Consider the following 24,518-nt stretch of genomic DNA (forward strand, 5'->3'; position numbering starts at 1 on the left):
TAAGAAAAAGACTATTTTCTAGTTAGAAGAATTGTTACATGCCTGTATTCAAATTTAAGTTCGATATCCAATTAATATGCAAAACATATATATACAACTGCTGGTCAATTTTGTTTTTTTTTAATTGGAATTTTTCGCTACGGCTTTTGCTAATTATTTACATTTTTTCTGTCGATAATATTGGACATAAATTTTTATCGATTTGGTTGAACAAAATGTTTGCTTAAAACGTTGATTAAATCCTAGTAGGGGTTAAGATAAAGATACAATAAATTAAAATTTAATTTTTGGCAGCGTAAAATACATTTAAAAATCTAGTAGAATAGGCAATGCTAGAAAATGATAATTTGTTAAGTAAAATTATGAATAGATTTTTGTTGTTAAAAATTGGATTAATTACATCTTTACATAACATGAATACTAGTTTTTGTACGTACTCATAGCCCGGCAGTTTTTAAAAAGCGTTTAATTAGGCCTAGAATTTCTAGATCAATTCTAGCTGATGACAGAGATTTGATTTAGTAAATAAACAACTCTATTTTTTTACACAATTATTATAGTTTTTAAATTCTAAGCTTATATTACTGCAGGCAAAGAATTAGCACAAATTTTTTGATCCAAATTTTAAACAGGTTTTTTAATACTTAGCAGAATCAAATCCAGGATTTTTAAGATGTTTTTTGATTATAGTTTGTTTATTATATTAGTAAGTTTAAAATAGGTTTTTAGCTCAAATGCTAGAAAGATTATTATATAAAGTTAGGTTCGTTTAAAGATAACCATTTGACCTTTTCTTTGCATTTTTTTTAGTAAATTCCGATAACTGGTTTGATAAATTATACTTTTTACAAAAATGAAAATTTTGAAATTTGCACACGAGCAAACTCAACTTTTTATAATTGAAATAAATTCGTAAAAACTTTGGAAAATGTCTCGTTCGTTGGCGGAAAAAAATCGTTTAATTCGTGGCAGAAGACAGAGCGATTGTCCTTCTACTTTTACCCCAAATTGTGGGTATAATTATCGGAAAGCATCACTACCTGTACCCAATCAAAGCTCTAAAGAGGATAATTCGACCTTTTTCGATTATCAGTTAAATTCGCGAAGCGCTGAAAGTGTAGATACCGCCAATTCGGTTGTCAAATCTTCGAAGTTGGAAAACGGAGATGTCGGCTCTTACCCTGGTCAATTCGTACCTCCAAGAAAACAACACTCGACCCCGGCAGACTTGCTCGCGTACCGGCGAAGATGCTTTTCCGAGGCGGGGGACGAAAAGGTCGTGGATCTAAACCAAACAATACCAAAAACTAGCTCATATACTGATCATGGAATACTTAGCTCATCTCCAGCGCGATCTGAGATCAAATTCAAAAGACGTTTTGGTTGTCGGAAAGCGTCAATTTTTTCATCTGCATTTTCTAGAATACAAAATACGATGTAAGTATAAAGATTCCCTATTTAAAACAGAGCAAAATATGGAATAAAATTTTTTTATTAACCATTAATAACGGTCAAAAAATTCTCACAGTTTGGATTTTTTTTACAATTTTAAAGTTGTTTATTTAATCCATTATGGCCCGTTTTCTTTAAATTTAAATACGGGCTTTCAGTCTTAGTAACATAAAACCAAATAACATGTGCTATTTTTGTGTTTCAAGAAATTGTATTACTCCTTATTACAGTGTTTTTTGTTGTTTATTTTATTAAAAAAAATAATTCTAAAGCTTACAAAGATTAGTTTTTTAATGAACATATTGGTAGTAAAATAATTTTTAGTCAAAAATTATTTCATTTTTTAATTTAAAATTAAATTTTTTTCTTTTTTTGACAATTTATTAAAATAATCGCTGATGCAATCTAGGCATGTTGTAAAAACATATTACCCCACAAAAATCGCTGTAGCGACTCCATCGATCGATCAGCTGGGTTGTGGATGACGTCATTTTGCTCCCCCGTGAGTTATGACGTCATAAAATAGGCTGTTGCGCGATTAATTAGTCGGATCGATTAAACACCTTTTTGGATTACTTAAGATAATTTGTTGTCGAGTTAAATCCTTCTCTTAATTGACTTATTTTCGATCGAAGTCTTTTTTTTGTAAAATCTGTTGAAATTTTTAGAGTTAAAAAATTTATTTTGGACACAGTTTTAACAATATATGTAAATAACATTTTTTTAAATAAAATCTATGTCTAATTATATGCATTTGAAAATGAAAAACTTTTAAATTATATTTTTTTTTTTATTAAATTTTTACTTTTTAAAATTAGTATAAATTCAAAAAATATTTAAAAAAGTTATTGGCAAAGAATAAACACAAAATAGCTATAAATATATTTATGTGTTCTCTTATTTAAATTATCGATGTTTAATACCCCCTTTAATACCCACCCCTGACCTCCCCCTTACTTGAATATTGTTAGCTACATATCGCAAATTGATTATGACTATCTCTAATAGAAGGGCACTTAGCGCAGGAATTAAGGTTTACTATTGCAAATCATTTTCAGATGCTTAGTTGTGTATTATGTGCCATCAAAATGTACTTTCAAAGGTTATGCGAACAGTATTACCTAAAAAACCCAATGTAAGTGATAGTTTGATCTGTTTTAATCAAAAGAATTTGATGGTATCTAATAATACAGTTGTTTCTGCTAAATTTAAACTTGTTATGTTGTGTTTTTGTTATTGTATATCTTTTTATTAACCTAGATAGGGGAGTTTATTATTATAATATGATGTTGTATACTAGCAATTGATTTGGTATTCAGCTTTATTATTATATGTGATATTATCATTTTTAGTGACCTATATCAGAGATTATTATACATTCAAGTTAGACGCGCCGTTAAAATTGTTTTGGTTAAGTTGTATAGGCTAAATTGGTGGCCTTCAAACTATAGTTAAGCCGATATAATAATATAAATGCTAGTGTAGAGTAATGCACTGAATATACAACTTTTTTCATTTTTTTTTTTTTAGAAAAAAGAGAAAATCTCAGTCTGCGAAAATGGCGGATGGGGACCTCAGAGGGGGACCGGAAGACCAGGAAAGGCGGAAACGAGTAAAATTAAATATTGGCGGAATAATACACGAGGTAAAATTATTTTGTTTTTCGAGTTTTTTTTTGGTTATTGACTTAATTTAATTTTTGTTGTTGTGTTTTTATGTTGTTTTTTAATAAGGTTCATTATTGATGTATTTTGAAAAAAATACGTTTCCTACGTTTAAAAACCTTCTATTATTTTTAATTAGGGCAATTAGTTTTTTTAAGAGCGCCTATAGACACTGATTTTGATCTAAAATCGAAATTTTATTTAACTCCTTTATAGCCCATAAACTGATTTAGTTGCCACCATTTTCACTAATGAAAAAATGTAATTTTTTTTTTCTTTAGTGGTTGATGTTTATTGTACCACAATTAAAAACATTCATAACTTCAATTTTTTGTGTAAACAATAACCGTTTTCTAACCGAGAAAAACCTATAAAAAAAGAAGATCTTATGTAATTGGGTTTACCTGTTAATTTTAAGGTCAATAAAATAGCAATTTTCAAAGTTTAAAAGTGCCAACAGCGGTTAATATACCTAGCATATTGTGCATAGATATATGTTAACGTGTACAGCAGCTCATTGGTTATGGTAATTATATTTAGGTGTTATTGGCCTTTATTCACCTGGAATCAGGTTTATGTAATGCAAAATCTGTTCTTATAATTAATACAGTAAATTATATAACGTCCGGGTTGCCATAAACAATAGATTTGTTTTTCTGGTACAGGTGTATTTTATTTAAACAGTTTTTTTTTAGAATCGCATCTTTTTAGGTTGTTTTAACTATATTACACAGCTGCTTTGTAAAATGATGGCCTGCTGTTTTTAATCTTTTTAGTTCGTTTTTATTAACCTTTTGAAAAATGTAGGAAGAAGAAATTCTACCCAAGCATAAAACAACTAAATAAATAACATAAATATTATTGATTATGTATGTTTTTGTACATATTTGTTATTGTATCTTTTTTGTTTATATAATAACTGTACATATTTGTCAATACATATTTTGTTTTGTATATATATGTTTGTTGTTGAAGTTTATTTGTTTTTTGTGCAAATTTGTTATTGTTTTGTTACTGTATATATTTATTATTCGATTCTGTTTGTACCTATATTGTAACTGTACATATTCACTTTGTTGTTGCAGGCACGTTGGGGAACTTTAGACAAACTCCCCCACACTCGTCTCGGCAAGTTGCATAAATGTGCTGACGTCAGCGAAATATTGAACATAGCAGATGACTACAATCCCGACATTGAGGAATATTTCTTTGACCGCCATCCGGGCGCCTTTAACCCAGTCCTAAATTTTTACAGGTAGGGTTTAAGTTTTTATAAAGAAGTATTAGGGCTATGACGTCATTTACAGATATTTTTATCAACAGGTGTCGTTGTTATGGGCTTTTAAGTGATTTTTTGTTTTTTTACCTACCTGTCTTGTTATAACCTTCATTTTAGACAACTTTAAAGTGTACTGACTAGAGCAGTGCTTTTCAACCGGGTATACTGTATACCCAAGTGTATAGCAAATCAAAATCAGGGTGTATACAACTGAGAAATGGTATACTAAGGGTATACAGCTTTGATCGGGGCTGCTTTTAAAACTCAATTAAATATGATAGCAAAAAATGGTTCTACGTACTTTTATATAGCAAACTAAATTGGCAAATTTGCACAATGCCAAACTAACGTGCCAGCTGCGAAATCGTAGGTTTTCGCTGCTAACTCCATAGAAAAAACGCTATGTGACGTAATTGCGCATCACAGGAAGAAAGAAAAGAAAACAGAAAGAAAAGAATTAACATAAACGTATTCATTTAAAAAACATTAATTTTGAAACTGTTTAAAAGTAATATGCAGACATTAGAGCTATAGAACGTCTTGACTGGCCACCTAAACATTGCACAATTAAACATTGCTTTATTATTATTTGAGAGGTATACAAAATTCTTGAAAAATTGAAAAAGGTATACCACGGAAAAAGGGTTGAAGAGCACGGGACTAGATAAAGTAATCGCCCTGTCAATATTTTTAATGTTATACACCATATGATGATATTCAATTATGCAAGTCACGTAGGCTGAATATTACGTGGTTGTACTGTAACGCTATAGCATGTATGTACAAACCGCCAAGTCAATACATTTGTATATTGGGACCAATCTCCTTGGGGTATCTTTAAAACTTTTGGGGTCACGAACTATAAACAGTAAACAGCATTAAAACATTTTAACTGATCTTTGTTAAACTAAGCTATGTATTGTAACGTTTGTTCCATACACTATAAATCTTCATGTTACGTTTCACAGTCTAATTTTTAATGAATTTAACAATAGCCTACTATTTGCGACACTTGAACAAATATACATGATTATACAGATTATGACGTCACAGAGAAAAATATGGTCTCCCGCGGGCTTTGTTTTAGACAGGAGAATTTTATTTTCGCGGGATTTTAATGTCGTGATTCATTAGCGATCTTTTTATACTCAAAAATTAATAAAGTTGATGTCACTGAACACAAAAATGATTTTAACTTTAAATAATTTCACCTACTTTTTAAGTTATACAACTTAAAAAAAAAAATTAAAATTAATTAAAAAAAAGAAAAGAGAAGCCCTGTTTGTGACGACGTAGAAAGCACTAGCTTGTATACATTTACTACCCTACTAAGTACTTTCTACGTCACACAAAAATAGGGTAACCTTGTTTTTTATGTTAATTATTTTCCAGTATTTTTAAAATTAAACTGTTAGTACCACAAACATTTTTAAAGGTTCTAAAGCCATTTTGTGATTCATTTTCAACTATACTAACGTGCTATATTACAAAATTGCAAAACTATGTAACATAACAATTTAAAGAAAAAAAGGAAAAATGTTTATTAATATATTTTAGCCGTTAAACTTCTTGTATAAACAGGACTGTTTTTACTAAAACTGTTTAATATTTGAATTTGAAACACAAGGAAGTTTTATATGACAAGGAAGTCAAAATATTTAACAAACAAATAGAAATAATATTGCCTAAAGACTCTAAAAAAAAATATTGCCTAAAAGAATTTTTATTATCGAAATTAAATATTTTTTTTTATTAATTAAGTGTGTAAAAAGTTTAGATACTGTTTTTTAATAAAATGTGCCAAATTTTGATAAAATGCAATAATTGTAATTGTTAATATTAACATATTAAATGTGCTTTTAATTAAAAATATATATTTTTATTTAAAAACAGCTACTTAATTTTAATTTTAGAAATTTTGCATGTTATATTTTTTGCGAAACTGAATTTTATTTTTATATTTTAGAACGGGTAAATTACATATGCCAGAAGATGTTTGTGCTTTGGCTTTCAGTACCGAGTTAGAATATTGGGGAGTCGATGATATATACCTGGAATCATGCTGTCAAGGTGATTTCATTTTTATTGATTTTAAAATTATAAAAAAAAAATTTAAAAAAATTTATTTATCCAATTTAAAAACTTTTTAATTTCAAAAATTTTAAATTATTTTTGATTCAAAAAAACTTTAACTTTTTAAAAAATCGATATTTAACTTTTATTTTTTAACAATTTAAAAATAAATTTATTTACACAATTTGGAATGCTATAGATTGTTTATTTTTAAGTATTTTTTTTTTGCAAATAAGGATTTGTTTTTTATTGTAAACACATAAGAACATACATAAAGTTTTTATTAGCTAAATGTTATTGTAAATAATTTTCTTAAATTATTTAACTTTGTTTAAGCATTATTATCTTTTACCAAACGCACTTTCTTTATTTAAAATATTCCACCTTGAATTTAATTTAGCTGCCACTAAAATCATAAATTATTCAGAATCTTGGCTTATAATTTTTGCGAAAATTTTACGCATTTATGTATTTGCTCTTTAACTTTGCAAAGGACCCATTATGTGTTATATTTCAAAAACAAAATTAATTTTAGATGACCTATACAATCTTAAGCTTAATAAGTCACTTATTACCTGTAATATCCCTTACTTTTGTTGTTTAGGTCGTTATCATTCGAAAAAGGAGCAAATTCTCGAAGAAATACGGTAAAAAGTTTTCTTTTTTATAAATATTTAATGAGTTGACGTGAGTTTATAAGAAGCTCAATAAAAAAAGGCTTTTATGCATTTTAAAAACTTTGTACTGAAGTGTATTTTTGTTCGGGTCATCTTTTTAAAATCTTTGATGGTCTCTGTCTTTATAGAAAAAAACATACTTTTGTTTAATTAAAATTTATAAAACCTGTTGTAAAAGTTGTCATTTTTAAAACTATAAAATATTTTTTTTACAATTTGCAACCAACTTTTTCTTGGTAAAAATGTTTACAAAATTTAAAAATAAAAAAATAAAAAAAATTATTCTCATTTTTAGTCGCGAAGCAGACGCTATCCGGGAGAGGCAGGGTGATGACTTTCGTGGCATGTGTTGCGCAGAACGTCGTCGCGCAGTTTGGGATTTAATGGAAAAGCCCAACTCGTCTATGGCAGCAAAGGTTGTCTTACTTTTAAATATTTTTTTATTTGTTAAAAGTTTTATTTAAAATTTCAATTTTTTTTGCTAATTTTAATTTTGTAAAAAATAGTACACAAAAGATTTACCTATTAAACTAATTAAATAAAATAAACATTTTTGTTTTTTTGAAAAGCATTTTTAACGTATTTAAAAAAATTATTCTTTTTTAAAAGAATTCAAAATAAAATGTCAACTTTTTTCGCTTATTTTAATTTTGTGTCGAAGTTAAAAATGCACAGAATATTTATCTATTAATTTAATTAAATAAAATACCTATTTTTCTTTTTAAAATGTCTTTTTAACGTATTTGCGTATATATAATATAATTTGTATAATATAATTTTTTTTTATGTTTAATAATTTTTTTTTAATTTTTAGGTGATTGCCATAATTTCTATTTTGTTCATTGTTCTTTCTACTGTTGCTTTAACTTTAAACACTTTACCTGAACTCCAGAGTAAGTTAAATAAATAATTACTTTTTTTAGTTTAACAATGTTAGCAAATTTTGACAATTTTAACAACCATTTTATCTATATTCATATCGGGTCAAATTTAATAGTTTTGGTTTATGTAAAGAATATTTTATAATATAACATTATAAATTTTTTATGTTTTGAAATTATTTTTTTTGTTTTTTTATTTTAATAATATTATTAAAAATCGCAATGCAGTCGTGGAACTATAAATAATTTAAAGGGAAACTGTATTTGATTTATACTTAAAAGAAAAAGAAAAAAATATTAAAAAATTCGTGAAAAAATTGGTATTTAAATTTTTTTTTGATTGTTAATTTTTTTAATTTTAATTTAAAGATGATGGAGAAGATAATATACAGTTAGCCCATGTTGAAAGTGTTTGTATTGCTTGGTTTACAATGGAATATCTACTTCGTTTTATGTCTTCACCCAACAAATGGAAGTTTTTCAAGGGACCCCTGAATATAATTGATTTGCTAGGTTTGTTGTTAACTACTTAATATAGATTAATTATGAAACTTTTTTGATGTCAATACAACCACCAGTTTTGCCATATTTTTAAATAGGATATCTTAAACATATTATACGGGCCGCGTGGTTTAGTGGTAAAAACGCTTGCTACATCACACATAAGATCTTAGGTTTAATTCCCACTAATCTCATGCTGTAGCGTCAAGGCGCCAATCAATTTGGGTAAGGCGCCAATCAATTATATTACCATGCAGTTATAATTTATACTATCCTAAACTACCACAAGCAACTCGAGACTGGGTCGAAGTAACTGATGTTACTCTATGTTTAAGTTGCGCATTCGACTTTCCCATATCGAGGATAAAGATATATACAAATAAATATAATATATTACTGGATTTCTCGTAGTTTAAAAATGCTTAAAAAATTTGGACCGTAAAAGAAACGTAATAGTAAACTAATAATAACTTATCATTAGACATAATAGTAATTGTTGTGTTAGGGTTTTAAGTTAAAGTTTATATTTTTAGGGTATATACTGCGTTAGAGTGTACAAGTATATATTTCAAATAAATTGGTCATGAAATAAAAAAAAAATGGTTTTTAAAGTTAAAAATTTCGTTGGAGTACCATAAACTGCAAGTCATTCCAAAATTAAAATAAAGTAGATGGTGCAAACTCTAAAATATTTTTTGGTGTATTTTTATGTCGACAAGAATTTTCAAAATTAGGCTAGTTGTTAGACAAAGGTGTAACTTAAAACAATTGCCAAACCTTGCTGGTGAGTTGTTAATATTTGTTTTCTTCTTATCTTTTAGCAATCTTGCCATATTACATCACCATATTTCTCACAAAATCGAACTCCCAAATTCTACAATTCCAAAACGTGAGAAGAATAATACAAATTTTTAGAATCATGCGAATTATGAGAATTCTAAAGCTAGCAAGGCATTCGACTGGCTTGCAAAGTCTTGGGTATACTTTGCGAAGAAGTTATAACGAATTAGGGCTTCTTATGTTGTTCATTGCAATTGGAATTATGATATTTTCAAGGTAAGTAACGCTGTCAAAGTTGAAAACTATGTAACATGGAATATTGTTTTTATGTTTTAAGTATTTAAAATATTATAATTTATGTATAATAATAAATAAAATTGGATCATAATTCAAATTCTAACAGTTTTATTTTTAAGTTTTTCTTTATACTTATTTTAATTTTAGTCTCGCTTATTTTGCGGAGAAAGTTGAAAACAAAGATTTCTCAAGTATTCCTGCCTCGTTTTGGTGGGCCACAATTACTATGACGACAGTCGGTTATGGTGACATTACCCCTAAAACCTTTCTGGGTAATTACATTTTGTGTGTTGTTTTGTTTAAAAATAAATATGGAACCAAAAATTGGGAATCTCTTTTAATTATGCAAAAAAAGTAACTAAAAAAATTAATTGTAAAAATATACTATTTTTGATTAAATAACTTTTGTTATTTTCCGGTTGGTAGATTGACCATTTTTTTGTTTTTTAGGCAAGTTAGTTGGTGCTATCTGCTGTATTACTGGTGTACTAGTAATAGCCCTGCCTATACCTATTATAGTCAACAATTTTTCTGAGTTTTACAAGGAGCAGAAACGCCAAGAGAAAGCTTTGAAACGAAGGGAAGCACTTGCAAGTGCAAAGAAAAATGGAAGCATAGTTACAATGAATTTGAGAGATGTTTTTGCAGAGGTATTATAAGTTTAATATTTTTTCTTAGTTTTTTAAAATTTTACCTTCGAAATTTTTAAATTAAATAATTTATAGATTGTATTGTAATTAGGTGTATATTTTTCAAGCTTTTATATAACTTATTTGTTAATATTTTAGTCAATTGAGGTTGTGGGTTCAACTACAAATGCGGGAAAAATAGAAAACGATATCAAAACCACAGAAATTGAAACATTAGGGTGAATATTTTTTATTGTTTTGTAAGAGTTTAACAAAATACTTTACAGTTGTGACATGTGTAAAGTTTTTTATTAACGTTTTAAATGGGTTTGATCTCCACTGCTCTCATGCTGTAGCGCCCTCGAGTAAGGCGTTTTAACATTATAACCTTATGCTGAGCCAATATTTAACCAGCAGCTTATAATTAGCGGACAGGTATATCATTAATATCCTGAACTGCCAAAGGCAACTCGAGACTTGGTTGGGGTAACAAATGTTACTCTATGTTTAAGTCGTGTAGTCGATCTTTTCACATTGAGAATACATGAGATAAGTTGATAAAGGTCAAGGTAATTTTTATTTATTTTAAAATAAACTAACTTTTAGATTAAATGACGACTCTACTCACGTGACCCCAATCCACCAATCAGCGTCGTTCCACAGGTCCAACGGCGGTGTCAAGCAAAACGACGACGAGGTTTGTGTTGTTAACGTAGATCGAAGAAATGACGACATCGGTGACGTCATCACCAACAACAATGCGAATCAAAACAACGCGGCGGGTAATTATGACGTCATAAATAGCGTTTTTCACAATTTGTAAATTTAATTTATTTTGTTTTAAGATTCGATTGAAGTGGTTTTCTCGTCACGTGACGACCTTCCATACGTCGACGACCAATCACAATCCCGCCCCAAGGTTATGACCCCTTCTAAAGTGGTGGTTCCGCATCACAGCCGCTGGGGGCAGGCTAGAGCTCAGGAATTCGACTCCGGTTACGAGCTGAGCGCTTACCCCGACGAAAATTCCCCCAACATAATACCTGGGTTCGTAGAAGAGGTAAACCCCCCTCCTAGGTACCAACCGCGTATGACGTCACAAGCGCCAAGGTTGAGAACGATGACGTCAGGAAACGACTCGACCGATTCTTTCGCAAGCTTGGACGGGTGTTCTTCTGACGACACCGGGGTGGTTTTAAGCGCCGCTAGCGGTGTAAGCGAGGACATTTTAAGTTCTGGTTCAGATAATTTATCGCTTAACCTCATGACCGTTCCGTCAACGGGAATCGATCCCGGGTCTCCGGGTCTTTTTCCACGCACCCCAGTGTTAGCTATGATAAAAGAACGAAGTTTTGATTCACAAGCCTCGCCCGACACGAGTTCGCATTCGAGTTCGGTGACTACAACTCACGAGGCTCCTACCCCTTCTGGCGGTGTGGACACTTTACCTTTAATATCCGCTAGGGAGAGCACGGTGCCGCAATGCAACGGCGAGATTGCGAACGGTCGGGCGGAAAATGCGGAAAATGGCGGAAACGAAACAAACAAGAATAACATAAACAATAACAAAACCGTTTTTACAATCACTAAACAGGTTTCTGAAGACGAAACTCACCCATTGTTACGCGATAAACAAAATGACGTCACCAAATCGTTACCTCCAGCGGCTATTGTGACGTCACCGCTTCGTGATTTTGACATCGATAATGAACTTGAAAATACGACCGATGCTATTCAGGAATTAATTAACACAAGTTCAGCAATCGATCTTGTTATGAAAAACGCTGGGGATCAAATCGAAAACGAGCTTAAAAACATGGGGAAACCCTGATTTTGAGGATAAACAAGGTGTAAAAAATTTAATTGGAAACTCTGAAATTTTGTTCTTTATTTTACCTATTTATTTAACTCTTTTATTGTTTTTGTCGAAATTCGTGTTTTATTTTATTTTTCTTTTTAAAACGTGTTTGCAAAATCCTTTTCCAGTTTTAGCCCGACTTTTATTCTCACTGTGATTCGGGTTTTCTCGTCGTTTTATTTGCACTGTGCGCTTCAACGCGTGTGAGGATATAGTTCCATTATTTATTTCAAACAATTTTTTTTTTGTTTTTAAGGCCATTTTTTTCTTGACTTCTAGGGTTTGTTTATTTATTTATTAAAGTTGTCTGTTTATTTTTGATCGGGTATAATTTGAAACGCATTGGTATTGTGTTTATATCTCATATTACATTAACATGTTGCTTAAAATACCTTTCTTAAAATCGGCCTTTTTAAAGATACGATTAGCCTAAAATATAAATTTAATTACATTAATAAACAATATAGTCTCAATATTTTTTTAGTAACAATAAATAGTAGCTTAAATGTTGGAATAAGTACTGTACTTAAACTATGCTTTAGTCAATATAGCTTAAAAAAGCGTTGGAAATTGAACCTACAGCAGATTTCGTTTTTTTTGGAAAAAAAGAAAAACGCGTTTCTGAAACTTTATTTGATTAAGCTTTAGTTTAGGCTAAAAGTCAAATGTTAAGTTGCCTTATATAAGATAAGTGTTTTAGTATTTGTTAAATATACGTTTTACTAGTTTAAAAAATCAATTAGAATAAAGTAATAGCGTTGAACGTAATAACTATAGAGTTTTAGAAAATTAAAATATAAAAAAATTGTTTAGGTTTCTAGAATGTGTTTTTAACAAACTTTAATAAATGTCAAAGCTTTAACTTATTTTTAACAAAATCAAGATTGTACAAATATAACTCTTCCAACGTCATTAATCATTACGTCATCAATTACTACGTCACTACAAAAGTTTTTATTCGAAAAACTACCAAAGCAAGAAAAGGTTGCCACTAATGAAAAAATATACTGAAAAACGTAAGTAAGTTATATTTTTAAAACACATGACGTCACAAGTGTACGTCTGACGTCATATAAACCACGTGACCTCAACCACAATGATGTAATGTAATCATGCAACTATCAAAGCTATAAAACTATTTTATTTTAAAAAAGTTATAAATATATACATCTATTGCAAATTACTTAAAGCGCTTATAACACATTACCAAGCAAGGTGAGTTTGCAAAAATACAAAAAAACAGTTTTAAAAATATAACATAAATCTCTAGAAGCACAGTGTTCAAAAAATCAATTCATTAAGTTTGCCATCTACCAATAAAACATCATTCTTAGATATTTAGGCATTAAAATTAACAAAAAATATATGTACCGCTATACTAAAAGTTTACTTTTAAAACATTGGTCGGATTTTATTTAATTTATTTGGCATTAATTTTTTTTTTTATTTTAAAAAACTAAAGTTTTTATTATTTTTGAAATTTTTGGTTACTAAATTTCGCGATCGTTGTTTTTAAAATTTCCATCTATCGACTCTAAATCTATAGGCGTGGGGTGGCGCTCGTAAGCTTCGTTAACATGTGACGTCACTGATGGTTTGGTTCTCGCTTTATCCTCGTTTTCGACTCGGTTTTTAAGTCCGAGCGAACGAATCAACAGACTTGCAAGTATAATTTGAATGATCTGGAAATAAAAAAAATTAGTGACGTCATAGAATTTTTAACTGACGTCACAAAAATTTTAATATTGACGTCACAAACTTACTTCGACCAGCAAGACCACGCCTGCGCCACCGCCAACAACTAAAACGTTCGTTACCAGCCACTCCAGTATGACGTCATAACAGGTGCTCTACGTCATAAAAATAGTAAACTATTTTGTTAAAGTTCTATATTGGCAATATTTTTTTACTCAAAAATTGATAAAGTTGATGACACTGAACACAAAAATGGTTTTAACTTTAAAAAATTTAACTTACTTTTTAAGTTATAGAATTTAAAAAATAGATCAAAAAAAGCCCTGTTTGTGATGACGTAGAAAGCACTAGCTTGTATACATTTACTACGCTACTTAGTACTTTCTACGTCACACAAAAATAGGGTAACCTTGTTTTTTATGTTAATCATTTTCCAGTATTTTAAAAATTGAAGTACCACAGACATTTTTTAAAGGTTCCATTTTTATAATTTACTGTCAACCATACTAACGTGCTATATACATCACCAAAAATTGCGCAACTCCCCAATATATCTCTTTAAATAAAAAAGTGTCGTTATTACTATTACCTCATACATCATCATGAATAAAAATCTGTAGCAACTCATTGGTTTTCTGTCCCCCCATTCTGAAGCGTTTTTGTATCCGCAACATTTTAACTTAAAAAAAATGTATAAAATAAAAATAAGAAAAGAATGTAAATAAAAAAAAAAATGTTAAAAAAATTGTAAAAAAATATGTTATAAATATATTTGCTACAGCTATGCTATTTATTAAAAAAAAACGAAAATTTTGTAGTTAACATATACTTTTAAATATATAAAATCTAAAAATAAAAATTACAAAAATTAAAAAAACATAATTTCTTTAAAATATATTCACGGGGTTTTTTAATGTATTTTTACAAACCTATTTATAAAGTGTTAAAAAATAACAACATGGTTTTAATTTCTAACAAAAATACTTACGTCTCTTTGAACTTGAAATTTAGTCGCATTATTCAAGTTGGTCCAAACATCGTCAAAGTGTTCAGAAACAGCATCCTTATTTATAACTCCGTATACTACAACGAATATCTCGATCGCAAGGAAGAATACAACAAGTGCAATGAACTGAAAATCAGAAGGTAAGTTAATTTTTGATTTAATAAGGTGTCAAAATGTGTATCAAATTTTAGTAGGTGTCAAATTTCGTAAATACGTGTCAAAAATTTGGTGTGTGCCAAATATCGTAAATGTGTGTTAAATTTTGTATGCTAATTTTTTGACTTTTTAATAACTATTTGGCAAGCTGGTCATGGTCTTGAGTTACTGGCCGAAAGGTGTTGGGTTCAATTCTTACTATTACTACACTATTTACTGCTTAGAAGTAGCTTAAACACACCCTTTAAAACAAAATTGCGTCCACTTAGTTCACGTTTAACAAATACATCCCCACAATTTGTAAAAATTTGTCCATTTAAAATATGTGCTTTTTATTAGGTAATTTTGTAAATTGAAATTAGTAAACAAACTGGAAGCCATTTATTTTTAAATTTTTAACTTACCACCCCGAGCAGCCATTTTTTTTTGTAAATTGTACCACAAGTACCGCACAAACCTAAAACATAATCACGTGTTATATTTTCGAATTACCAAAAACCATTTGACCAAATAAACATTTTCCTGAAAAATCCAAATCTTAGAAAACGACTTACCAAAGTTAAGGACAATCATTTTTAGAAATTAAAGCGATTTTTTTAGTGAATGGGTTAGGGGAAAAGAGGGGTAAATAAAAGTGTCATATTTTTAATAAAATACCGTTCTTATCATAGTTTTCGACAAAATTTATTTTCGGTAAAGTGTTTTTTGCAAGCTCACAAAATCTTCGCGAAACATGAAATTAATTTATCGGGTAATAAAACGGTTACAGTTGTAACTTGAGATATTGCGTCACTTACCCACTAATGTCATAAAAGCCCCTAGCCCCATGATAGTGTACATCACTACAGGTTCATTTTGTAGTATTACCATGACGTCACGAATTAAAGGTGCAAATTTAAGCCATAATGAAAACGCGACAAACAATAAACCACCAATCTGAAAACAAAAACAAATTTAGACCAAAATTCAATAGATTTAAAATTTTAATATATATATATTTTTGTATATGTCCTTATCCTCGATGTGGGAAGGTCGAATGGGCGACCTAAACATATAGAGCAACATCAGTTACTCTAATCCTGTCTCGAGTTGCCTTATGCCGTTTTAATGCAATTTGCTTGTTAAGTCATTACTTTTACGGAATAATTTGCGTATTCGTTTTACAGTTTTTTAAAAAAACACATTTATATGAACTGCCAAACTTAACAAAATAATAACTTTATTTAATGATATGGTTAATATCATTGTTTTAAATTACAATAATTAAAAAAATTATTGTTAATTCTACGGTTCTAACAATTTTGTAAATCATGAAAAATACACGATGCAATTTTTAAAATAAATTATATAAATTTATAATCTAAGTCAAGGTACTAGCAAGTTTTATATATCAAAACGTATCTAAAAGTAACTTTAATTTAGTTAAATAAATATTGCACTTACCAAAAATAACAAGTTGAAAACCACGAAAAAGTATTTCAAACAAGAATTCATTTTATTCTATTACACAAGCCTATAATTTAAACACTAAATACATTTTATTTAATACAATACAACATTTACACATACAAAAAAAATTACGTTAGCCCAGCGACCAATTTTAACAGTTCGCCCTCCTTTATATAAAAGCGCTCTAAAAAGAATTTAATATTTGATCAAACGTTGCATTGCTATCTACATAAAGCCGGAACTACAGTTTAACTGCTTTAGCCTTTGTCCCAGCGTATTTAAATTGACTTTAATGTTTAACTTTATCGTTTATGTTATTTTTTTTCGCGCTATCCAAAAAAGTACCCTTCGAAATTTATTGCATTTTCTGGTTTCGAATTTTAATTAAATGTCTCTTTGATATGGATGTGTTCCCATAATAATTGCAAGGCTATATTAACTCTGTAAGTGTTTTCGTATTTACGATACAATGCAATTGAACAAACAAATAAAATTGCTTTTGAATCTGACCTATCTAAATCAACTAACGAAATATACTTGAAATGTTTTAATATTGACTCAGGAAGCACTAATTAAACACCCTACAGTTTAAGGACCTCTTAATGCCAAAGGATATATACGTCAATAGGGTAAAGCAATTAATTATCTATTATATGCTGTTATGTGTGATTTTAGCATGCTGGTGTTATTAATATAGTTGCTGCTTCAATATCTCGGATAGGGTTGTTTTTCCAATTTAGATTAAACTTATGTATAACCTAAAGGCTTACAAACTTAGGGTAATACCTAACCGCCTGAAACATATGAAATAAAAAAACATAAATCTGAAAATGCAATTAACCTTCGACCCTAAATAATGCCTGTTGCTTAAAATGTTAAATAAAACGTATATTTAACTTTATAAACGATTTAAATAACTTTAAAACAAACTTAACGACACTTTATTCTGTCATTAAAATTTACATATACATTTTAACCAAAACACAGACTAATGCAAACTTTAGACTTCAACTGACTGCTTTGCTTTTACATTAAAACAATATTTGATCTAAACTCTTGACACTGTAGCTCTAATTTTATGCACGACGGGGTAGCTATTATACTTTCTCGTGTAACCCATACTAGGGCAGACTACCACTGACGTCACAACACATTAACACATTATTATATGTGCAGCGAGCCATAGTGTGCCACAATTTGGACAATACATGTATTTGATTTTGCTTAGAAATTAAATGGGACATGTAATCTAATTAATAGGATATTGCTTTATTTTTTAACACAAAATTAAGTATTTCAGTTCATATAGATTTGTATGAAAATTTTTATTTTAATTTTTAATTAAAAAAGTTTGTCTATTGAAAAAATATTCTAAAAATTTTAAAAATAATTCAAAATTGTAAATATTTTTTATTCCATGTACATTTTATTTAGCATTGAAAAATGCGCACCCATAAATAATAATCTTCCCTTGTACCAGATTTAATAAGCTAATAATATTAATAAACAAAAATTTAGATATTTTATAATAAAACTTTTTTGTTCGTAAAAAAGAAATAACTTTTAAATATTTTTAGAAAATTTTTTAAATTTAATTTAGATTTTTGTAAAATCATTTCGCCGACCCTTTAAATAAGAAATAATCATAAAAGTAATTGCAATGAAAACTATAACAATTATGATCAAATCAAACAACAGGTATTTTGTAATAGTTTGTTCTTCTTTTTGGTTCAAAACGCGGTCTTGGAAATCTGAAAAAAAAAAACTATTGGGTATTTTAAAAATTAGTTTTTTTAACAGTTTTTTTATAACTTTTTAACCTTGGTTTATTTGTTTATTTATTTTTTTTGGTAAAGTATTTTAAAAATATCTTTTTTACCTGAGCAAGTGCCGTCCGGGTTTACTACTCTTCCACCAAAACAGTAACATATTGGATCGTTGTAATTATCAGTAAAACAACCCTCCGAGCAGCCCCCGTTGTTCTAAAAAACAAATCGTTTAAAAAAACTTAGGTTCTGTGAATATCATAAAAGAGTATGCTGGGAGGTAGTGTTAAAGTTATCTGTAAACGCCTAGCTAAAGGGATAACAGTGTGGCTTCAGTAAGGCTTAAACCCGAAACCTTTCGCCCAAAACCTAAAGTTGTAACACACTTTCGCGGTCTACAGTACTAATGGTTTATAAATTTTTTTGTTACTAATGTAGTTTTGAAAGTTTTAAGAATTATTTGAATTTTGTAACATAATTGTTTATATATTTTGGTTTTTGTTATCTTATTTTTTAATAAAAAATAATTCTAAATCTTAAAAAATCTGAAAACATACAATTTCGCAGGCATCCATTCTTCTTTGCTCTGAATAAGAATTGATGAAAATTCCTTCGGATGAGAAGATTTGTGTACTCCGTCCATCAACGGATCTTCCAGATCTTCCGTTCACACATTCAACCTTAAAGTAAAGAGTTCAAATATTTTTTTTAAACATTGAAACAAAATTTTTCAATAGTTGTTGAAATATGTTTTATTTAAGTTTATATTGAATTTATTCAAAATCTTAATATGGTGATTTTGCTAGTCCAACTACAATAATGTAAACAGTAGAACAGAAAATACTCTATTAAATCTTTATCTTAGAAATTTTAAATCCCAAATTTTTACATAAAGAAATAAAAATAAAATTTTACCTCGTCACAAAACAAAGCTTCAGCAGCATTATCGCAAATTCTAACCGAGCAATGAATATAGATCGGACTTGGAGGTCCAGTTCCGTTGATAAATTCGTGTCTTTTCACCAATCTATTCCACCTGAACGATCTAAAACCAACCTGTACTGTGCTTGTGTTTCCATTTGCATATAACCGAGTTGCTGGCTCGCCATCGAAAGTCTCTCCAGTTGGACAGCTAAGGTAAAACAAATATGTTTTAGTTTTTTAAAAAATGACAGGTTTAATAAACTAACTTTTGTTACTTGACCTAGTCTTAAGTTGCCTTTATGGTTAGGTTTATTTTTTGGGCGTGACTGACATGACTATTGTTAGTACTTCTCTAAATAACAAATGTTGTGCTCCTTAGCCTAGTTATCATCAAATATTGTAGTCACAGTCTTAGTTTTGACAGTTTATTATGTTTTAAGTAATGTGTAGATATATAAGCTGATTTTATGACTAAGATATATGCATGTTACAAGGCGGATGCTAGGTCTAGTGTGATATAGATTCTTTGTATTGTTATCCGTATTGTTAGTTATTAGGAAGTCTATCAGTTATATCGAATATAAATGTTTAATATTTCTTTGCACATTATACTAAGGTGAACATTTTCAAATTGTTTTAATAGGGTGTGTAGATAACTATATGCTAAATAATTATAAAAAAAGGAAACCATTTGTAAATAAGTTAATTTAACAAAAGCTGTGATTTATACATAATAAAAGCATGAATCAAAAAAACTTAACAAAATTTGATAATAGTTAATGTTACTGTATCAGCTTTTTACCTGTCATCCAATATCATATATTGAACTGGGTTGGTAAGAACTGCATCAGGGGTTGCCCAACAAATACAAGCCTAAACAAGGTGCTATATTAACAAAATATATTCACAATTTCCATAGTATTAGGACCTTTATAATAAAGTCAAGTGTAAATAAAATCTTATTAGTGTGCCATGCAGCAAAAAATCTAATATGATACAAATTATAAAACACAAACCAATTTAAATAACACGAACATTCACATTTTGGGTAAACTTAACTAAGATATGACTTATCATAAATATGTTGTTTTACCTCTATATTTAAATTGTTTGTGATATTAAGAGTAAAATACACAAAATCAGGTACGCTGACGTTGTAGTCGCTAGCTGGGATTGAGACAGAAAAAGAGTCGTTGTAATAAAACTTGTAATTGAATTCGTAATTCGCGTCTTGTGCTTCTATCAAAAGGTCGACTTTTCTGAGCAAAAAAATAATAAAAAATTAAAAGCAAGTACATATTTATGATATTCAAAAAATGATTTACAAAATGCTATTTGATATAAATCTACAATTTGCTAAAAACCTATAAAACTGCAATAAAATCTTGTTGTTGTTATTGTCAAACACTAATCTTGTTAGGCAATCTTTTTTAAAGTTATACAACTTCGATTAAGTTTTATATTTAAAATAAAAATATTTAAATTAATGTTTTTACCCAAGGTCTGGTGCAACATAATCAGATGTAACGTTTTGTTCGATTTCGAATGTGCAAGACAGAGTTAAGCAAGATTCGGTAAATCTTTGAAGAATATTGCTCACTTGATGATTCGAGATCTTCCAAAACAAGTATGTGAACGTTTCGTGAGTTTCGTTTTTCTAAAAATAAAGATGTTATTACATTTGTGAAACCAGTTATACAGGCAGCGTGGTGTAGTGGTAAGAACACTTGTTACACCACACATGAGGTCGTGGGTTCAACCCCAACTGATCTTATGCTGTAGCGCTCTTGAGTAAGGCGCTATAAACGGTATGAACTCCCTTAATCAGCAGCATAATTACCGGACTCTATAAAATAAAGTCTCTATAAACTGCCACAGGCAGCTCGAGACTGGGTCGGAATAACTTATGTTACTCTATGTTTAAGTCGCGCATTTGACTTTCCCACATCGAGGATAAAAATATATACAGAAAAAAAGTTGTGGTTTTCAAACACACTTGTTAACTTTACGGTCCTTTACAAATGCTGTTTAATAACGTTGCCGTTTAATGAAATATATTTTGTTACTCTAACCTTTACTTTATATTATCTATTAATCTCATGCTTTTGTTTACTTTTATAGTTAGGGATCTTTTTACTTTTACGGTTTTAATTTTTTTGTGGACTGTAAATTATTATTGATCTCATGTATTAAATTTTTTTTGACTTTCACGAAATTTTTACAAAATCGCACAGATAATTTTTATATTGTATTTTGATCTAATCAAACTTGTTTCGATTTTAAAATATTTTGTAGCGATTATCTTGATTTTGTCGATACCATCATGTACAGTCAACACATCTTAACTGATGCCTTTTAATGATAATTAAGAAGAAAAAAACACATCAGCTACGAATGCAAAACAAAATACCCAAAATAACTTTTTATTTACTCACAACTGAAGTGGCTCCACAGTCCGTTATGTTAAACCTATAATAATGAAGAAAACTGTTTTGTGTTACAGGTCTACACATTGTTTCAACAGCCGAATTATCTTCGACTTCTACATCAGAGGCAACAGTATCGTCGTTCGGTTGTACTTCCATTTGGGTAAGTAATTCTTCAGTTAAGCTTAAAAAATAATATGTTCGAGTTGGTTGAAGCAAAAGTTACAACCTATTTTTTAGGGATGCATAAGGTTTTATATACATAGGTTACAGTGGGTTAAGTTAGTCCAAAAACACCTTGAGATCGCAGATTCGATACCCCTATGCGGTTAAGTTGTAGTGTCCTTTCAAGAATAGTTTTTATTTTAAATATTCTTGTAACTCAGAAATTTTTATTAAATTTTAATTTCGTCAGAAAATATTAATAAAATCTCCAAACTTACTAGGCTCGCACTTCCCCAGACGAACAAACTATCTCGTCAACAATTTCTAAAAATATAAAAACAAATGCAAAACTGATTTTTTTAAGTTCGCTTACTTAAAAACAATTTGCAGCCTAAAAAATAATTTTATTATATTAGCTTATAGTTCGAGTTTAGTCTACTAATTAACCATGGTATACATAACTGATAGTACTGGTTGTTTGTTGAAATGCCTGTTGTTATTTAAATATGCTTAGCAGAAACTGTGCCAAACCTTAAACTTTATGTTCTAAAGGTAAAAAATGGCACAGCGGTTTTAGCTGTGCTTGCAATGGTTGTAAATATAAAACAGACCTACCAGTAATATTTCCCGCAATAACTGTATCACTCGCTGCTAAACTGCCAAAATTTGCCACTTGTATGAACATTAAGTTTCCAGTTGATATAATTCTTCCGCTAGGTGCCGTAGTGCCATCTCCAAATTGCGCCAATTCTGGCGAGTTCAGGTTGGGCCCGTCAAAAATCTGTCAAGCAATGAACATACACTTTTTAAACTCTGTAAATAATGGTTTTAATATTTTAGGAATTGCGACCATATTAGCATTTTTTAAGTAATAAACTGCTAAATGGGTTAAAATCACATTTAAAACTAACAATTAAATATTTCGCAAATGTTTTTTTTATAAAAGTTGTTTAAACTAATGGTAATTAAAAAAACAGGCTGAAAAAATTAATAAAACTGTAAAAAAAAACTTAAAACTTTTTGATTGTGGTGCGCAATATTTTGAGTTTGAACCAGATTAGGACCAGCATTTTTTTGTGCCATTTGGGTTTTTTTGAAAAAAAATTTACCTTTACAATATTAAATTCATCAGTCTTGGGTGTAAACTCAATTACACAATCAGGACATGCTATTATTAATCTCTCTAAGTAACTGCTAACTTCAATAGCCCTTGGTACAGTGAGGGTGTATGGATTTTGTGATACTTCGCTAAAGATGACGTTTTCAGTCGAATAATTACTAATAGGTCCTAAAAGTATAAAAGATCATTACTTATGTTCAAGCTATTATAGCAAAATTTAGTAATCTTGTTTTAAACATATCAAAAGATTGTTATAAAGATATGAACTATTTAGTATATTAACCGCTCTTGCACCTATTACAGGACCTTGAGCGACTAGTGTTTTATTCGGTCACTTAATTAATTATTTTAAACGTTAATTATATAACTCCAATAGACAAAGCGCATCCTTCATACTTTTTAGCAAATAAAATCTATAGTTGTAGGCTAAAATTGTGTTTAAAGTATTGTGTCTAACATTGTAAGCAAAAATGAAATACTTGCACATAACTCCCTTTGGTAAATACTTGAAGAGGCTTTAGCTGAATCAAACAGCGTTTTAAAGTAAACCAACACTTCGCAGTTTTTGCTTTGGTTAACTTACCGACGTCCAAAACAAATTCAGGCGTTTCACTAAATATAGTTGAGTCTACGAAAAGTTCTACGCTGAAGTTGGAAGTGGTTGCAATGCAGTTAATATGATTCATGTCTTGTCCTAAAGTCCAGCTTGAAATCAAAGGCCCGCCACTAGAACCGGAGTTTCCAAGATATACCTATTTAAGGGTTATAAAGTAATTAGTAGGTCTTATAATACAGCAAATGTTTTAACAAAGAGGCGTAGGCTAACAGCTTAAGTGTCATGACTACCTATAAATAGACTGAGAAGAAATAGTTTAAAAGTTACGGGTAGTCATGTTAATGATCAGGCGACATTTAAATCTATTGGACTAATTTTTCTCAAACAGAAAACCGAAAAAAAATCCACTTTTTAAGAAAAAAATATAACTAACATATTGAACTCAAACAACTACCCTTAAAAAAACTGATGAACAATTTAGAAACTACATGTTAGAAAACACTAATCCAACTCCAACACATCTTTAAAGAATAACTTAATATACTTTGCCTTGTAGGGTATTCTCCGGTCAACCCTCCTATGTATTTTTTTTACAAATTTGATCTAACATCTTTCAAAAAATATATTTAGCAGTATGTTAAAACGAGTTTGTTAAAATTTGTAGTATTTGGGTTGAATTAATCTGACTTAAAAAGTTTTTTTTTTAACTGCAATCAAAACTAGCATCTACTAAAATCTCTTCGTGCAGTCAGCAATATTACTTAGCTTACCATCATATATAAAAGTATTCTTTAACTTACGTCTACATGAATTGATGGCAATGTCATTACTTGCATACTTAATCGCAAAAGTAATCCAACAGCATGCATGAACATGGGGTTGTACCCAAATTGTATCAAGCAGTTCTGGTTTGGTTGAATTGGAAACGCTCTTCCAGGGGCAAAGGTGAGGTCGACTGGCATACTACCTGGTAGGCACAACGGCAAAGACATTTTTCAAACAAAATTGTCGTTGCAGATTTTCTAAAAATCACGCCACCAAATTTGTAACTGAAATTTCCTATAATAATCCCTTACCTTACGATGAAGTATACAAAGTTAAAACTTAGCTCTATTTAGCTGCCAAGGCCTTAAATTTATAAAAGTATGCTGCTTCTTTAAAGGT

The 24,518-nt window shown here is 29.5% G+C and overlaps 3 protein-coding genes across 4 annotated transcripts; 1 reads left to right on the forward strand and 2 right to left on the reverse strand.

Annotated features, from left to right (window-relative positions):
* The first annotated feature begins 820 nt into the window (after window positions 1–820).
* LOC145751269 (delayed-rectifier potassium channel regulatory subunit KCNS3-like) lies at window positions 821–12,493 on the forward strand. Of its 2 annotated transcripts, none has more exons than XM_082567376.1 (14): window positions 821–1,437; window positions 2,983–3,097; window positions 4,202–4,371; window positions 6,362–6,465; window positions 7,073–7,115; window positions 7,441–7,561; window positions 7,960–8,038; window positions 8,396–8,539; window positions 9,349–9,583; window positions 9,752–9,876; window positions 10,055–10,254; window positions 10,393–10,472; window positions 10,840–11,015; window positions 11,079–12,493. In XM_082567376.1, the coding sequence occupies exons 1-14, from the start codon at window positions 929–931 to the stop codon at window positions 12,062–12,064; spliced, it is 3,087 nt and encodes a 1,028-aa protein (XP_082423502.1). In that variant the 5' UTR covers window positions 821–928; the 3' UTR covers window positions 12,065–12,493. The 2 variants fall into 2 exon arrangements, with proteins under 2 accessions (XP_082423502.1, XP_082423503.1); XM_082567377.1 differs by lacking the exon at window positions 821–1,437 and adding an exon at window positions 2,506–2,587.
* A 360-nt stretch (window positions 12,494–12,853) lies between these two features.
* Window positions 12,854–16,653, reverse strand: LOC145750669 (tetraspanin-8-like). The gene is made up of 7 exons (XM_082566747.1): window positions 16,392–16,653; window positions 15,746–15,884; window positions 15,353–15,405; window positions 14,775–14,918; window positions 14,376–14,465; window positions 13,855–13,941; window positions 12,854–13,773 (listed from the first exon to the last, which is right to left on the reverse strand). The coding sequence occupies exons 1-7, from the start codon at window positions 16,440–16,442 to the stop codon at window positions 13,582–13,584; spliced, it is 756 nt and encodes a 251-aa protein (XP_082422873.1). The 5' UTR covers window positions 16,443–16,653; the 3' UTR covers window positions 12,854–13,581.
* Window positions 16,654–17,993: 1,340 nt separating this feature from the next.
* Window positions 17,994–24,346, reverse strand: LOC145750901 (uncharacterized). Its single transcript, XM_082566972.1, has 13 exons — window positions 24,155–24,346; window positions 23,382–23,550; window positions 22,788–22,966; window positions 22,294–22,459; window positions 21,957–22,002; window positions 21,523–21,697; window positions 20,584–20,744; window positions 20,235–20,346; window positions 19,890–19,960; window positions 19,079–19,295; window positions 18,721–18,843; window positions 18,277–18,379; window positions 17,994–18,148 (listed from the first exon to the last, which is right to left on the reverse strand). Exons 1-13 carry the CDS (start codon window positions 24,344–24,346, stop codon window positions 17,994–17,996), a joined length of 1,869 nt encoding a protein of 622 aa, XP_082423098.1.
* Window positions 24,347–24,518: the final 172 nt, after the last annotated feature.

Source organism: Corella eumyota, chromosome 4, assembly GCF_963082875.1.
Source record: "Corella eumyota chromosome 4, kaCorEumy4.1, whole genome shotgun sequence".
NCBI classification, from domain to species: domain Eukaryota; kingdom Metazoa; phylum Chordata; class Ascidiacea; order Phlebobranchia; family Corellidae; genus Corella; species Corella eumyota.

Coding starts and splice junctions, on each gene's coding strand:
- LOC145750901 (XM_082566972.1), bottom strand. CDS start 24,346: ATGTCTTTGCCGTTGTGCCTACCAGGTAGTATGCCAGTCGACCTCACC. Junction 20,347..20,583: donor TATGTTGCACCAGACCTTGG/GTAAAAACATTA, acceptor TTTTTTGCTCAG/AAAAGTCGACCTTTTGATAG. Junction 19,961..20,234: donor CTAGCGACTACAACGTCAGC/GTACCTGATTTT, acceptor CACCTTGTTTAG/GCTTGTATTTGTTGGGCAAC.
- LOC145750669 (XM_082566747.1), bottom strand. CDS start 16,442: ATGAATTCTTGTTTGAAATACTTTTTCGTGGTTTTCAACTTGTTATTT. Junction 14,919..15,352: donor AAAAATGGCTGCTCGGGGTG/GTAAGTTAAAAA, acceptor TCTGATTTTCAG/TTCATTGCACTTGTTGTATT. Junction 13,774..13,854: donor GCGTGGTCTTGCTGGTCGAA/GTAAGTTTGTGA, acceptor TTTTATTTCCAG/ATCATTCAAATTATACTTGC.
- LOC145751269 (XM_082567376.1), top strand. CDS start 929: ATGTCTCGTTCGTTGGCGGAAAAAAATCGTTTAATTCGTGGCAGAAGA. Junction 1,438..2,982: donor TCTAGAATACAAAATACGAT/GTAAGTATAAAG, acceptor TTTTTTTTTTAG/AAAAAAGAGAAAATCTCAGT. Junction 4,372..6,361: donor CCAGTCCTAAATTTTTACAG/GTAGGGTTTAAG, acceptor TTTATATTTTAG/AACGGGTAAATTACATATGC.